Source organism: Haplochromis burtoni, unplaced genomic scaffold (genome assembly GCF_018398535.1).
Source record: "Haplochromis burtoni strain Fernald_Lab_line unplaced genomic scaffold, NCSU_Asbu1 Contig_46, whole genome shotgun sequence".
NCBI classification, from domain to species: Eukaryota; Metazoa; Chordata; class Actinopteri; order Cichliformes; family Cichlidae; genus Haplochromis; species Haplochromis burtoni.
Genome location: NW_024582407.1, coordinates 1,825,918 through 1,842,848, shown reverse-complemented (window position 1 = coordinate 1,842,848; position 16,931 = coordinate 1,825,918). Strand labels below are relative to the sequence as shown.

General features: G+C 38.9%; 1 protein-coding gene across 1 annotated transcript in view; it reads left to right on the top strand.

The window, feature by feature from the left end:
* The window catches only part of arid5b (AT-rich interaction domain 5B), a 75,375-nt gene that overhangs the window by 18,102 nt on the left and 40,342 nt on the right, over positions 1–16,931 (top strand). The window contains exon 4 of the mRNA XM_005930538.3: positions 15,697–15,927. Coding sequence (XP_005930600.1) covers positions 15,697–15,927 — 231 coding nt within the window. The remainder of the gene's footprint in view (positions 1–15,696; positions 15,928–16,931) is intronic.

Sequence of the window (16,931 nt, the reverse complement as noted above, 5' to 3'; positions counted from 1 at the left end):
CAGCCTCACATTCTGCCTTCAGATAGATAGATATGGATGTTTTTTTTGGTGCTGCTCAGTAGGCTTTCTAGACATCACAGATTGTACAATTAATAACCCTGCATTTTTTATGAGCATGCCAGTCCATCTGCTTTATGAATGCATGTCCTCTTCTGGACGCCCTGTTGTGCTTATTAAAAAGGCTTGAAAGTCAAACCTACAACATGAGCAGTGTTAAGTTCTCCACTGAAGTGCAGATCTGAGGCATTTTAGTTGCTTTTAGTTTCAACTGTTTAAATTTTATACTATTTGATGATTCTACTTCGCTGCAAGTCAGGGAAAATTTGCTTTTTTCCCTTTTGATTATGTATATGATAGTTTTGGCAAAGCACATCGTAAGATTTACTCACAAAAATACTATTTATCATTCAGTAAATGACTGCTAATGCACTGATATATTAGCCAAACGTCAGTATAAGCTATCAGCAAATAAGATGCCATTTACTGATGGCTGCTGATATTTATCTGTTGTATTCAATCCGTTTTGCACTGGATAATTGGCAAATATGGTCTGATGAAGAGCAACAAAAAGCAAATTAATCAATGATATAACACAAAAAAAGATCACCTATTGGCCAAATTGTTATTTTTAAATATGGGTGTCAGTATTGGCCCAGAATTTGACTTTTTTTTGGCATATTATATACATATTACCAGTTACAGTAGTGAAATATAGCAGTGGTAATGATATAGAAATGTAAGACTATAACCCTGTGAGCAGCTGAATGGATGGATGGACAAACAGACATTACTAAGTTTCCAAACTGGAATTGCTAACTTTTTTCAAGGACTTTACCTTTGCCTCATTAGTTCTTGTTAATTACTTTATAATAACATATAATTATCAGCACAGGCACATCTGTGTCTGATCTGAAGATAAATGAACAGATTTTTGCATCATCATTAAAGCAGAGATACATTAAATCTGATGCTGTAATAAAATATTTCCTAAGTGACATTTCTGTTGTTCTTACAAAACTAAACACAGATTTTATCAGTTTATTGTAAGCTTCCAAGTTGTGCGAGTTTAATAATTCCACTTGTCTCTCTTAATAATACCAGAGACTTGGCTCATTATTTTCAAGATTTGAAGGTGCGTGAATTAATAAGACTGAACTCTGCAGAACGATGATAATAATAGCTTCTTGACTTCTACAGTATGTGAGAGTGTGTGAACATTAAATAACCATTTATTTGTATCATAGCATTAGAGTGTTGGAAAAACACTTTGAGTCAGACCCTTGCCAAGGTAAAAATAGCTTTTATTGCTGATTGCGGATCAGCTTCTCAACATCCACATAATATATTTCATAATGTGTAAGGCTGAACTAAACACAGGTGCACAGCCAAGCTGAAGGGTGTAAACTGTAGTACGCAGTATAGATTATAGCCTTGCGTTCATTTCACAGCACAGAGGTACTGTAATGCATTTTTCCTCCTTTGAAAGGTAATTGCAATTTGGAAGCTTTGATAGATTCCAGACCTTTGTTGGAAGCTGTGGGAGTGTGTGCGCATAGTCACACATACTTGCCTGGGTACATAGCTGTTCTTAATGCTTTTATTAAGCCAAAGAACTACAGATGACGTAATGTGTATTTGCAAAATATCTCGTTGCAGATGGTGTAGTATGTTTGGCTTTCTTTGATATATTAACTGCCAGAGGAGTTGTATGCAGTGCCCTCCCTGCAAACAATAGATCATTGATGCTTCTCTGTCTTCTTTCTCAACCTTTCAGTCCATTTCCTTGTTATGTGGTGGCCCGAGGAGCACTTGGCAAAATGAGAGGCATTCAGCCAGCCCCTCCTTCCCCCCCTCCCCGATTTTCCCGTCAGCCATAACTCAGGGAAAGCTGTTGTTTCATTCACAGTGTCAGAGGGTAATATTTAAAGTTAACAAAAGCCTAGTCACAGAATTGCTGCCTTGTAGAGTAGGTGCAAAATTTTATTTATATTGCTGAGGATAATTACTGAATGGGAAGGGAAAAAACAGCTGTGTTGGGCTCTCATGAAGAGCAAAGTATGACACACCCATGTTGTCAGGCATCACAAAGACTAACTTAGCAAGTTATTTCTTGGACAACAAAGGCCTTTGCCAAAGAATCTCTGATTCATGTTGTTTTCGTTTCATGTCAAACACTTTGTCATTATACTGTAGTCAAAGTACAACACTATACAGAACAAATAAAATATCTTGCACTGTCATTTTAGATTCCTGTTGGACTTGTTTCATAATAATAATATTAAAAAACAGCAGAGAGAAGTAAGAAGCCTTTTGGCATGAATGACCAGTGCACATAAACTTGTTATCACAGCTGGTAGATATTCTTCACTGAAGTTCTTATCAGTCCTGTGCAATGTGAGACAAGCAGCTACAAACACTGTATGTGCTGCATTACAGTAATTACAGCTCTGTTAGTAAAGCGCAGGATGGAGGTTTGCCACATCAGAGGTCATGTTCTGTAATCTGGAATGAATGAGTTTAGAGCCAAGACGGCTGCAGTTTATCAGAAATTACCTGCTCGTTTCGCCAGATACTGTGTATGTTAGGCGAATGAGACAGCAGCTATGTGAAAACTGTTTGTGTAGGACTGAGCTTGGGAACTTCAAACAGAGATCATTAGTGCTTGTGGAGAGAAAACAATTGTTAGTGGGTCTTGTTTTCTTTATTGTGGTGCTGCTGGAATGTGTAATCACAACTAATTGCACAGCAAAGAATGCAAGAGAAAATCCTACAGATTGCATTTCTCGGATTTGCTTTTTGTATCTTCAGTACGGTTTATATCCATGACAGCACATAAACAAGAAATGTGAACAGATGGCACTGGTTTTTAATGACATATTGCTATCTGGAAAGTCTCCCTCTAAGCCACAGACTAAAACATCTCCCCTTGGGGAGCGCACCGCTCTAGTTGTTATCATCTACTGCTAATGTCACTCTTTTCTTTGCCACATTGTCAAATCCTCCAGCTAAATAAATGCAATGTAAATTGAGTATTGTGCTGGATGTAATTATTGAAAAGGGTTCCAGTTGGCTTAACTGCACAGGCTGTTTATATAAAGCCTTCCTCCTCTATACAGATCTGATGATAGAGAGATAGGGCGAGGGAGAAAGAGAAGTTCATATTTAATGACAGGAATTCGCAATGGAGCCATGCTGAATGACAACAACACCCCCACCCCCCCACCCTCAGCATCTCCAGCAAACACCCCCTCTCTTCTCTCTCTCTCATTACAGTTTTACCATTGGGAAACATGCCTGTCCCAAATAGCCTCCAGTATTATTCTTTTGTCCCTCTTCTTCTTCTTTTCTTTTCTTTTTTTATTCATTCTTTTACTAAAACACATTAAATTATGTTTCCTTTTGCACACTATGCTGAGTATACGCCCTGAGAAATAAGTCTGAGCTGATAATGAGGGGCCCTTCTTTGAGGAAATACACACGGCAACTTTGATCTAGAATGGCATGTAATTCCTTGCCTGACCCAATTCCCAATCTCCTGATAAGATGTGTTTTTTTTCTCTCTCCCTCTCCCTCCTTTGCTCTAACCTTCCAGCAGAACTCACTTAAATGGGAACTCGCTGTCCCATTAAAGATACATTTAAAGGCAAACATGTCATCCATTTCATTCTGCGGGAGAATGATATGTGCGGTTGAAAATGCTGTCTTCTACAGGCTGAGCCAAAGAAACTCTCTATGTATTCCTCATTCTCTCTGTTGCTGACAACCTCTGAGATTTCTGATCACAGCTGCTCAATTGAGTTTGTGTCGGACAGAGCCGCGTGACAAATGAGAGTGGCCGTCATAGCAGATAGAGTATCATCACCTGGGTGTAACAGCTTTTAGGCTTGTTTGAGGAGAGGGAAAGAGACACGGGGAAGGGTTTCACTTGTTTGTGTAGTTGAAAGGAAGCTGTATTTCTCCAACCACAGATAGTTGATTAAATTTACTCCCTGTGGTATTTGCACATTTTGGGTTCTCGCAGAGCAGCTTTTTTTACTCTCTGAATTGACTGCGCTATAAGTGGATTGACCCCCAAAACCCAGCAGTAGTCTTTCATTAGTCAGGATGCAGCCGGGGACCAGACAGCGAACAGTGTTTAGGGCCAATCCATCACCGCACAAAAGGGGATCAACATGGCACAAACTTGTCTTCCTCATCTTAAGCGACAACGTGGCCTCGAACCTCATAGCTATCAGTTTCGAGTTTACTTCCTGGTGACAGTGATAATTCTGAAGGGTCAAAGCTACATCGAATTTCATTTCAGGCACAAAAGAGGAGCTTTCTGAAAGCTCATTTGTTACACGGCCCCCGTTGTTTTTTTATAGTCAAAAGAACCAATTTGGGTTTTTGACAAGGAGCCTCTCTGAATAATTCCTTCATGTATTACAGGACCTATTAAATGCAAACTTTTCAATCTGGCAATCAATAAGGCAGGCAGCTTTCCCTGGCCCTGTGCCAGACACATTAGGGCTGCGAGCGATGGTTGCTAGGGAGCTGAGCCTGCTCAGGGGAAAGAATGTTTAATGTAATAGAATCACATAAATCAACCGGAGGAAAGTGCTTGTGTTGTTTTTGTCTCTTCTCTTCTCTTCTCTTCTCTTCTCTTCTCTTCTCTTCTCTTCTCTTCTCTTCTCTTGCCTGTTTAACTGAAAACATTTAATATGGGTGTGTGTTTTTGAACCCCCCCTCCCACCAACATCAACCGCAAAAACATCTGGGAAGGAATTAAGCTGAGGAAAGTTGAATTTTCTCTGTATGTGTGTGTGTGTGTGTGTGTGTGTGTGTGTGCATACTAGTGTTGTATGCATAGCTGTGTGTCCTCAATCCTTGTGCCTCACACTTGAATAAATTGAGGTGAAAATTATATAAACGTTTCTTTTTTTTATCCTTTTTCTTTTTTTTTTCCTTTGTCACAGTCCGCCGCCCCACCCTGCTGAAATGAATGAGGCACTTTAGTGCTTTACTATAATTAAGAACAGGAGCCAGCATGCATGGAGGGCTCTCTTTCTCTCTATTTTATGTATTACTCTCTCTCTTTGTTACTCTCTCTTTCTATTTGCCCTCTGTACAGTTTCAGTGGAACATTTCCTCTGGGTGTTGGTGCCCTTTTGTGAGAATATTATTCTCTTGCAAGAATTAGGCATGTGCACGTAAAAGCCAGACTCTCACATACTAAGTCATACTCACTCCACCCATCTGATACTTTTTTAATATCACAGCCTTCACGCAGAGCAGCAGATGTGATCAGCTTGAATTCCTGATGGGTACAGTTCATTCACCTTCTTGTGTTGGAGCACATAACGCTTTTTAGCTATCCGCCGGTAAGCTCAATGTGTTCCAAACAGTCATATTTATAACAAAATATCCCTAAGTAAACTGCGCCTGTGTCAGTCTCCACCTTGTGACAAACCTGCTTCCACATTGTTTGTCAGCTTTGAAATTCTGCTGTGGTTTACTTGCTTCGCAGCTTGTCACTGAAACACTTTCGCAATAAACAAAAGACCAGACTCCGTGCTCAACAGGGTGTATTAAAATATAAAACATTCTGGTGAAAATATAAATGTCGGGAACAAACTATGTTTGCAAACGCAGCTAAAAGGCAGAAAATGCTTCTGAGAGGCTTTTGTGAACATTTATTTGTAACAATCACAGATTACAATAGTGCTCATGTGAGGGGTGGGGCAAAATATCTATATAGCAGCATATGCAGTGATACATTATACTGGCAGTAAATAATGATATTTTATATAAATAATGCAGGTGAGAAAATACAGTTTGTTCAAAGCATTATACAGAAAGCAAATCAGACCAGAGTGCTAATTTAAGAAGCTGACTTTAAAAAATGTACTAATAATAATACACACCAACTGAGGTTGAACTGCTTTGTGCTCCTCCAAATGCCCCAGTTTCAAGCAAATAGTTTACTGTGTATTTGTCCTTTTGCCCAATTTCTGGCCACTGAGTGATGTGTGAATACAACAGCTAACAATGATAAACTTATAACAGTGGGCATGTTAACAAACAGACACGGGGCAACAACAGCACTTGGATTAATTTTGTAAAAATAATTTCCATACTCTGCTTGTTTCCACTCTGTTTTGATCTCCACCAATTCTTGAGGGAAAATATCTGGATCTTCAGCTGCTAAATGCTAAGCTGTGTTCACCAGCTGTATACTGTGTTGGTATGCTTGAGGTAATGAATTGCTTAGTAGGTTTTTAGGGCATCCAGCTGTGCACAAAGATGCAAGCGTGTTGACGTTAAAACCAAAACATGAAAGAAGCTTAAAGAAGCTAAAATGGCTCAGGTGAGAGGTTTTTTTATTGATTAGTCACTAAAAATGAACTGTTTCGTATTAGACGTTGGGATGTAATTGTTTGCTAATACGGCATAAAAACGGTGGCTGCTCGTGTAGGAATAGTCTTCAGTTCAGTACAGTTCAGCTACATGATCATTTTCGTTATAGTTGATTTATGGACGACTCTGCATGAATTTGTCATATCTGTTCTGAGAAAGGAAATAAATTGTCAAAAAATGTCCTGATTTAAATCATCTGAGCCAACTCACTGCGATAGTTAGATTTCAGCTTGTCTTTTGATCTAAAAGGCAGAACGTATGCTGTGTACATTGTGTGCATTTGTCTGTGAGAGCACAGCTTGCAGCTGATATAATGAGCAGGGGAGAGGCGAGTCAGTGTGTGTGACTGATGCAATGTTGATGATGGACGGCCACTGAGTCATTTGCAAACACAGTTTGTTATTTTGTGCAAATCCATTAAACAAATTTGAAATATTGTTTCAATTTTACTCCCTTTAAAGAAAATAAACTGTGCGTTAGTGTCTGTGTGATGGCTTTGCTTTGTTTTACTCTACTATAGTGATTTATTGATGCTGCTGCATCCCCGGTGTGATTAATGTGATTTTGTTTACTGCACAGACTAGGTTGCAATTAGCAAAATGTTCTAGCACATTTTGTTTTATCCCAGATAGTGTAGTCATTCACAGATTGGATAGGCGATGAATCATGCAAATTCAACGAATTTATTTCATTGTTTTATGTAATTCTGTCTTCATTGAAAACATGAGGTTGCCTGTAGTGTAAATGTGATGCCCCCCACACATCATTTCCATTTGGTGTCATTGACAGATGCCGTTCCCTCTTTATTTGGTCAGGTTTCAATAACCTGAAACCAACAGCCAGATCGGGCACCTGCTGTCTCTCAGTGTCATGTCCCCTCATTGAAAAGTAGGAGAGAGAAAGGAGGTGAATAAATCAGAGCTGTGTTATATATTATGAGAAGACGCTAAATGGAAACAGGGCAGTTTCGAAGATCAATACAGAGCACAGAGAAGAGAGCCCACAGCATGGAGGGAGAATACCAAACAAGAACCTACTTTTCTTTACTTTCCCTACTTATTTTCTGCCCCCTTTCTTCACCGCAGCCTCACTTGTCCCTATATTTTAAGTTTTTGGGCTTGTTTTGGTGTTACCGTGGGATTAAAAAAGGAAGGAAAAAAAAATCAAATATGAAAGTGACATTATTGGCTCTGGGTTACATGCCTTGCCATTTCTCGCCAACCCCACAAAAGCAGCAGGGGGATCCAGTAAATTCCTTGGCCGAGCAGATAATGTGGAAATGTTGACAACAGCAAATTTGAGCAGAGTGAGTGATTTAAGGACTACAGCGGGTGACAGAGAGCATGAGAGTAATGGTTTTCAGCTTCTTCCTGCTTGTCTGTGACAAGAGAAATGAGCACACTTGCTTGAAAGATCTTGTCAGAGCTTGTGGGCAGTTTGAATATTTTTAAGCTTGGTTGAATGTAAATGACACAGTTTACATGAGCAGCATTTAGTTTTTAATTAGCTAGCACAGATCTGCTTTTAACTGTCAACAACCCTCGTATTACAACTAGTTTTATTCCCAACTTTCAAAGCCGCTACAGAAATTCTCCAATGAAAAGCAGAGGAGCTCAAAGATGCGGCAAATAGATCGCCCTTTTATTTTGCTGGTTTTGAAATTTATTTTGCTGGTTTTGAAATTCAATGATATCAATGATGTTTCATCTGCCAGAGCAGCTGCTTCAACCTCAACTAATGAGTTTCTTGTTGAATGCAGCATTTCTGAGATTTTGATTATGATGACTCGTTTATCATGCTTGTTATTAAAGAGAAATTCTTCATTTGGTGTAATTACACAAAATATGTTATAGTGGCTGAGCTTCTTCTCATCATACTTATTCCTGTACAGTGGGACCACAGTACAATCTCCTTTCATCCCTTTTTATGCACATGGATTACTGCATGTTGCTTTTATTATGCTGTGGTAGAAATAAAAACCCTTATTTTTACTTTACACACTACCTCATTAGAGCTACTGTATTCTGTAGATAGTTGTTTTATTAAATATGTTCATTAAACATGTCGTGCAGCACATCATCGCACATATTAACTAATATGTAAATGCCATTTTATAATGCTTATAAAAGAATTAGAAAGTCAAACTATTTGGTGTGACCAAAAGTTTGTACAATATCTCTTTATAAGTGGGTCTTTATATAGGTTCCCAACAGTTCATTGTTCTGTTTGTAGAATTTAAAACCTTTAAATGTCATCATAAAACGAGAAATAAAGCACAAATAAAACCACACACCCACAATAATATGTATTCTGCACACAGACTCTGTTAACAGAGAATTTGGCACAGGGCTAGAGAATTAGCACTTAACAGGCTCTCTGTTCCGCTTTTCGGTTAGATGTAATGCAACTTTTTGTTGCCGCTTATTTTAATGTTTCCACAGCTGAGCTGTGAAGTACAGCTTTGAAAACAATCTATTCTTGCGAACCTTGTGGTACAAATTATTCTTAAGTCAGATGAAACACCTTTAAGTCCTTCCTTGACTCACCTGGCTCGATGTCACTGTGGGTGGAGTAGATGTATGACTATAGCTGTATTTGAACAATTCACGTCATGCAAGACACTATAACTGGCATACCGGTACAGCTGACATACCATATAGCACAACTCATAAGACCTTGCTGTCATTAGTGCAAAAAGAAGTTGAGTAATTTTATGTTTTAAATTGCAATGATGTATTCATGGGAAATTCGGTGAGCTGGATGTCTATGAAAGATGAGTGGGTTTCCAAAAGCATGTCATAGATGAGTGATTCTGAGAGGAAATCAACTTTTGGAACTTTTGTGTCTACCTCTGACAGGAGGCAGACACAGATGTTGCAAAAAAGATGACATTCATTCTTTCTATCATGCTTCACATTAAAAAGTTGCTGTTTGGCAGGCTCTCAGATTTACGCATTTCCTTGAATGCACCATCAAAGCAGATATTTCATTTGTTCTCTGTGATGGATTTCCAAATGAATTATCAGCAACTTTACCCTGCATGTTGAGTCTCATTTGTTTTTCCATTTTATTTGTTGAATAAAGAACAGCGGCTGCCGATAAGCCAGGAAATCAGGACTATCAAATCTTGTGTTCCGGCCCTTTAAAAAGGAAATACTACATCTGGTGTACAGTTGTTTTATTTCACATGTTCAAACCAAAAGTATAAAAAGAAAACTGTGCACTGCAACTTCTCAGTTTGTTCACTTTTTGTGCTTTGCTCCCCATTTCGGTTCCCTTTCATTTGTGCATCATCTGTCTTATTATTTACGTGGGTCATGACACCATTAACATAATGTATGGACTCACTGCATGCAGTCCTGCTTGTATACCTGAAACTCTAAAATGTTCCCATGATAGAAAAATAAAGGGAAAAACATTTGTTAATGTTATGCTTCCTGACTGATGTCATTTTTAAAGTATTCCAGCCCACAAATGAGTATTGCAGACTTTCTTGTATAATTGTCTTCCTGACATTAGAGGTTCGATGGCTCAAAGCTAAAACATACATTTTAATCACCAGCCCTCACCCTGTTGCACAATTCCCGAACTCTTGCTGTAGTTGTTTAATGCCTGTGTCTGAAAAAAAAAAGACTGACTCCAGCTCGCATTTTTATTTGCATATTACAGAAATGTTTCAGTCATGCTTCTTTAATCTCGGGAATATTTTAAAGATCAGCCCAATCTTGTCATCTCAACACAGAGTGAAACCCATCCATGCTTTTGTCACATCCTGATTAAATTACTGTAATGCACTTTTTGCTTTAGTAACTCAGTCATCCTTGAAGTGTCTACAGCTTGAGCAAACTTTTTCTGCAAGACTGAATATCAAACTATAGACATATGTTAATAAAAGCCCTTCTTTTGCATTAGTACATTTTTGAATTGATTTTCTTCTGGAGGCCTTGCATACCAGAGACAAGTCTATGGAGTTGTTGAATTAGCTTGTATTAATGCTATTCTCGGTAGTACCATAACAGAAAGCCATGAGAAAATGGATCAAGGTTTTTTAGCAGTCTCTTGGACAGCTCAAATCAAAAGGAGAAGAAGTATTCTCTTTATGACTCCTTAACTAAGTTGAATTGCTGAATCTTCCACATAAACTTCCACAACAATTTTTATATATATATATATATATATAGTGAATTCCTTTGATTATATTTGGTATATAGCACTATGCAAAGGTATTATGTACACTAAAGGATTCCTATCCATCAAATAGTACCATGAAGAGATGTGCTACTTAGAATATATACATTCATAAGTAATAGAAATGGGCCTCGCATGCAAAGTGATCACAAGACTGAGAATCAGCTCAAATCCAGCGATAACAGCAGGGATGCGGGGAGTGGAGATGGTAGATTTTATCTGATTGTGCAGCATTCCGGTGGATGGAAAAGGGAGACCAGACATATTTCTTAAGTAGTGGTGACTGTACCGACTAACACTGACTCCACATTGGAAACAATAGCCAACCAGATAAGTCATAATTCAAGCATGAGATGCCAAAATATTCTGCCTTTTATTCCTCGCTATGAGTTGAGCTCCAGTAATGCAACTCAATAGCCTCTCTGATTAGGGCCTTCTTGGCTTGTTTACCCCCACATCTTTTATATGCCGCACTTTTTCAGTTATATATTTGGAAAGTGCTGGTCCAAGCTTAGATAACGTTAATGCTAGCACGATGACATCATCAGCATTATATTTTGAAACTTTAGAAAGCTCCTCCAGAGTCACAGCAGATGATACAGCAGGCTACAGGGAGGTGAAAATAAGCTGAGTGCCCCTTTAAGTGTAATACGTGTTTTAAAAGCACCACAGGGGATGTAATATTTAATGATTAGTATTCCTTTTCACTTTACTGTGTACTGTAAAGTATTGGAATTTATTTTGTGCTGCTCTGACTGAGTGGTTATATTATCAGCTGTCCTGCAGAGCAGTTATGACCCTGACACTATTGTAGTTTATGAGGTCAGAAGCTTTACAGCATGTTCTGAAAATAATCTGCCGCACCGCAGCTGTTTGATCAACACGCCATACTACCACTAGGAAAGGACAGAGAGACAGAAAGAGAAAATAGAAAAGAGGTCCTCAGAGAGAGAAACAAATTGCATAATGTTCTCACAATGTCTTCAGCTCTCCAGTGATACAGCCACAGCCCCAACCAATTAGGACGCTTACATTAAGATAAGGACGTCCTTTATTTTGAAAGGTCGGGCTGCAAGAACAAAAGGAATTTTTAAAGTGTGTTTGCACTCAATGTGCATTATACGCACCAACACGCGCGCGCACACTGACATGCATACTTTACAACACCTTTGTACAGTTATTAATGCCCTGCGGCTCTCACTCCAAATTGAATCTAATCAAGTGAAATGCTGTGAGGGTCCTCGGGAGAAAGAGCAGCTCTGACGGTGACCGCTTACAATAAAATCCCTGACATTTGGAAACAAAGCCTGCTCTACCTCTGAGCTGTAATTGCGAATGACAAATGCCGCAATCTTGGATAAATGTGTGTGACTGCTGTGGGATATGTATGCAGTAAAATGTGTGTTCATACATTTGTGGGCTTTGTAGCGACTTTGTAGCATGTGAATATATGTGTGAGTGGAGTGGCTGAATGGTTTTAATAATTTCTTTTGAGGTGGTCCGCATGTTGGAGTACAGTGGAACTAATTACGCTAATTGTTGGGAATGCAGCTGTTGTAAATATGTTATGAATAGAGTCCTTCCTGTCCTGCTTCTGCTGCACATTTCAGTGATTTTTATCAGCCTGCAGCTTCAGAAAATACCACCACAAAAGGGAAAATGCATTTTTAAAATCTGTTTAAAACTGTCTGTAGCAAGGCAAGGTGAAAAGCTTGCTAGTTAGCCTCCCCCTGAAATATTAACTCACCAGCAGAAATTCCCATGAATGTCATGTCCAAGGGCTTTGTAAAAGTAGACAGGGTGGTTAATAATTCATATAAAAATCGTGTTTCAAACTGCTTGACTCTACTTCATCAGCTGTGGAACCTTGTAGTCTGGTTAGTAAGCTAGAATAGTATTAAGACCTTACTGCAAACAACAGCCTATTAAAATGAGTGAGTCGGAAAAATCTGACGTTTACAGAATTGTGTTTGCTTTTAAGAAACAAAGCACTTGCATATTATCTGTGTGCTTTATGATTGGCTTATGTCAGATCATTATCTAGTATTGTTCTTTGTTCTAGGTCATTTTTTTATGATTGTACTCTATAATTACAGGGTTACAACACGTGAGCTTTTACTATGCCTCCATTTTTTCACGCTTATGCAATTACTCACGGTCTGCCAGCTATCCCAACTCTGATGGGTCAAGAGGCGGGTACACCCTGGACTTATTGAAATTATCAATTTAACATTACCTCATATTCATTTGTCATATTATCTTAGAGTTGAAATTGTTAGTTAGAATCAGTTTTACTGTTTTTCTAAACGCTACTGTTACACCAAGTGAGTGAAAATTCAGCAGTTGCAGTTTCTTGAATTTGCTCGTTTTGTGGTAGCAGGGTAATTCATTTAGCTTTATTTAGCTGTGCTGTTCAGAAAAAATGAGAACATTAGAAAATGTATACTTTGGCATTTGAAAAGTTGAAATGAAAGTGGCTATAATTGGCATACCTAGTTCATTGTTTGGAACAGAAAACCGCGTATGAAGTTCAGTGTTGTGCAAGCTCAGACTTCACAAGAGCTAGCTTAAAGTTCGGTTTACAGAGATTAAAGTGAGTCATTTCACATTCAGGGCTCATGGCTGGAAACTCAGTTGACATTCATTTTAACCTACTCTTAGCTATTCTTTTTTGTTGCTTTTTTAAGTAGCCCCCCCCCCCTCCATAAAGGTACATGCAATATAACTTTACAGATTTATTGCTGATGTGGCTGACTTTCTTTTTCAGATCTGGCAGGCAGCCTTTGTGTAAAAAGAATTCTCCAGTTTATTCATAAAAATAAAAAATGTTTTGTATGGACTTGCTCTGATAGTACTGTTGATAGTTTCATCTAAAACCACTGCCGGCGCTTGGAGTGCCAAGGAGTTGTTTCCAGTGTGTCATGTGCACTGAGCACACTTCATAGCACCTGTTTATTCTGGTGAAAGAGAGCAACACTCGTGCCCAAATGTTTTGTTGCAATTACTAGTACTGTGCATGCAGTTCACCGAAAACATTTGCATGTCCGTGGTCAGCCCTGATGATGTTATATTACACAAAGTAGTTGATTCAGTGCCAGAGCTTCTGTGTATATTCAGATCAGTTCCATTTGTTGTTTGTAAAGGAGTAGGTTCTCATGACAGATTTACTAGAGCATGCAGTTTCTGCGAAGTAGTCCAACAGGAAACACAAGATATATATACGTTTTTAAAAAGCAGGAAATGCTTCTGTCATGGCTTCAGCTTGGCCGATATTTACAGCAATATTTCTTTACTGAAGTGCCTTGCTTAACCCTCTCCTGCTGAATAAACATTAACCGGGCATGTAATTAGTTAAGGATTATCATATATCTGATATGTGGGTGGCAGGAGATACATTCTGTTCTAATTAAACATTAAAACTGTCATTTTAATCACTGTCAGTAACCTGTAACCTCAACACCCTAGTTGCATAACATCAACATATAAGCGATTACTCAGGCATCATTATGAAGGAGAAAGGCCATAAACACATAACAAATATAAATAAAACTCAGTGCACATTTCAGAGCACATCATATCAAACCCTACATATATATATGTGGTTCTAGTGGTTTCCTTTTCCTGCAATAAGTTGTCATCTTTCTGACACGGAGCTCTGTATTTGTATGACTTTATGTTACATTTTTATCTTTCTGTGTCATTGTACACTTTCAGTTGTTTTTGTTCAACGGTGTCTTTATGGTATTTTATTAGCTGGAAATGGCATTCTGTCTGTTGCCCCGGCGCTCAGGTCGAGACTTGAATATTTAAACAACTTTTTGATGGGCTGCACTGAAATTGCATACGCACAGTCATGCACCCTCAGGGTGAATTGTGAAACCTCTGTTGAGCCTTTAACAATCATCTAGCACCATTGTCAGAAGTCGAAAGTTAAAAGCAGGCTAGTCTCTTGGTTAGGTTCTTACACGGTGCCAGTATAATATTAACTGTCCGACTGTCTATCAGCATATCTTCCTGGGATTTATGGCAGTTTATTGTATCAGCTCAGTGTGCACTTCCTGTCCTGAGGTTCTCCAAATAACAGTAGAGGTTTCTCTGCCAGTCAGTTGTCACAGGTGATAATGCATTAGTCAAACTTACACACTGTAAATGGAATGTTAATCACACAAAAGTAAAGTCTGGCTCCAGTGGGAGGGTTTGCTATTACCTGTGTGAAACAGTGAGTGTAGCTTTTGAAGCAAGGCGACAAACCGTAATTCTTTTTTTGAGATTGTTATATAAATAACAAATTCAGACATTTATCAGCAAGTGGCTGTACACAGATACCTGCAAACACTGATTCACACCAGCCTTGTTTAAATTGCTGTTTGAGAATTCCCATCCTTGAACTTGCTTGTTAAAAGAAGGCATCTGGAGTTGTTTTGACATTCCTCTTGTCACCCAAGCAGCTATGCATGTCATGCATTTCGAACATGCCGCCCGGCAACGTCATATGTTTGCACTCATGAAAGTCATCCTGTCAGTTTGCTGAAGTGTATTATTACTACAAGGAAAGGATGTGAAACTTTCATGAAGACTATTTAAAGTCACAATGAAACAGCAGCGTTAGAGAATCTTGCTTCCTTAATTCGATGCATTTCCTGATACACACAGAGAAATCACTGTGATGAGATATCAACTTGCAAGGGACACCTGTCCGTCTGAAAACAGTGCAGATGTGGCACCTTTCACAAATTCTTGAAACAAAATAAAGTATTAAGTCTGTTCTGCTGGTTTACATATTGATCCTCCTTGGTTTTATTGTGAATCAAATAAAATTTCATTAGGACAACATCTGAGATTACAGATAATTTCATATTCACAGCACACTGGCAGAAGATGTGCTTGAATATAAAAGTAGCCGAATAATGATCGATGAGCTAGAATGAAATCATAAAAGCCGAAGAGAAATGGAAGAGTGGATGTGTTCTGTAAAAATTAAGTGCTGCCCTTCTCTACAACTTTTAGAGGGGCACTTGAAAAAAGCAAAACAGTTACAGTTCAATGTCAAATTAAAGTATGTGTAACCTCTGTGGCCCTTCTAACTCCGTGCCTTTTTGTTGTGTTTTCCAGGCCAGGAAGAAGATGGGCGCAAGGTTTTAGTCCTCAGTTACCCTCAGTATTGTCGTTACCGTTCCGTTTTGGCACGGCTCAGAGAGCAGCCGTCCTCTCTGCTCATAGACCACACGGTGCTGGCGCTGGGCGGCATTGCTGCGTTGGATGGAAGCACGAGGATCCTGTACTGCCGGGACACCTTCGAACACCCCACCCTGCTGCAGAATGAGAGCATCTGCGACGAGTTTGGTGAGTGTGGCAGCTGGAGATTTGATTGTAGCCTTTAGATACATTATCATATTAGCTCATCTTGAATGCCAGCAGCTATTATAGTGCCAGTTTATGGAACTTTGAGTGTTGGCCCATGAAACATCAAACTCATCATGTCCTGATCTTTGAACATACGCATGCTCTTAAAACTCATTCTCACAGTACGGTTCATCTCAAACTCCCAATTATGTCATTTTGGTTACCCAGACCATTTGTTCAAGTCTGCTTTTAGTGGGAAATTGGCATTTTGGGCCAAGTAATTTAGTTCCATTGTGTGAAAATTGTGAAATGGTGAAAAAGTACTTTAGTTCATTTAATATTTTCACTTGTTAAGGGCTGCCTATCAAAACGAAGTCCATCAGAGGACAAAGAAAAACAGAGCCAGTGAATTATTCTGGTTCCCATGCCAAATACTGTTGTGCTGTGAAAAAAATATAGGATTTAATGAGCTGAGAAAAACAGCCCTGCTTGGCTTTCTGACAAGGAATTTTTCAATAGGCTGAGTTTGAACATTAAAGTGAAATCACTTCAGTTGACTTGTTGAATGTGAATTTTGAAAGTGACAAAAGCACATCTGGGGGCGTGGAGTTAAAACAAACTGAGCTTATCTTTCTGTGAATTTGCTGCATGACGCTAACTGCCATTAACATAACAGACCCACATTTCCAAACTGTCAGCGGCTAATTTGAATGCGGGTAATGTTGGTGCCAGATTTTGGCACAAAGGAGAATAAGACCGCACCTTCGGCTCTGCTGCATTGATTCAGATCTCTTTCTCTCACATAGTACGACGTGTTAGGACACTGGAATGCTATTTAGCTTTTAAATAACTAGATTTTATTTAGTTTTTTTCTTGAAAATGTAAAATTAGAGCCGAGCTAGACCAATAGTTGGTGTTTGTATTGGCACAACACCCGCCAAAATCACTGGAGTGAATATCAAATAAAAAGACAAACAAACAGTTAAACGCAGCCCATTTGCCTA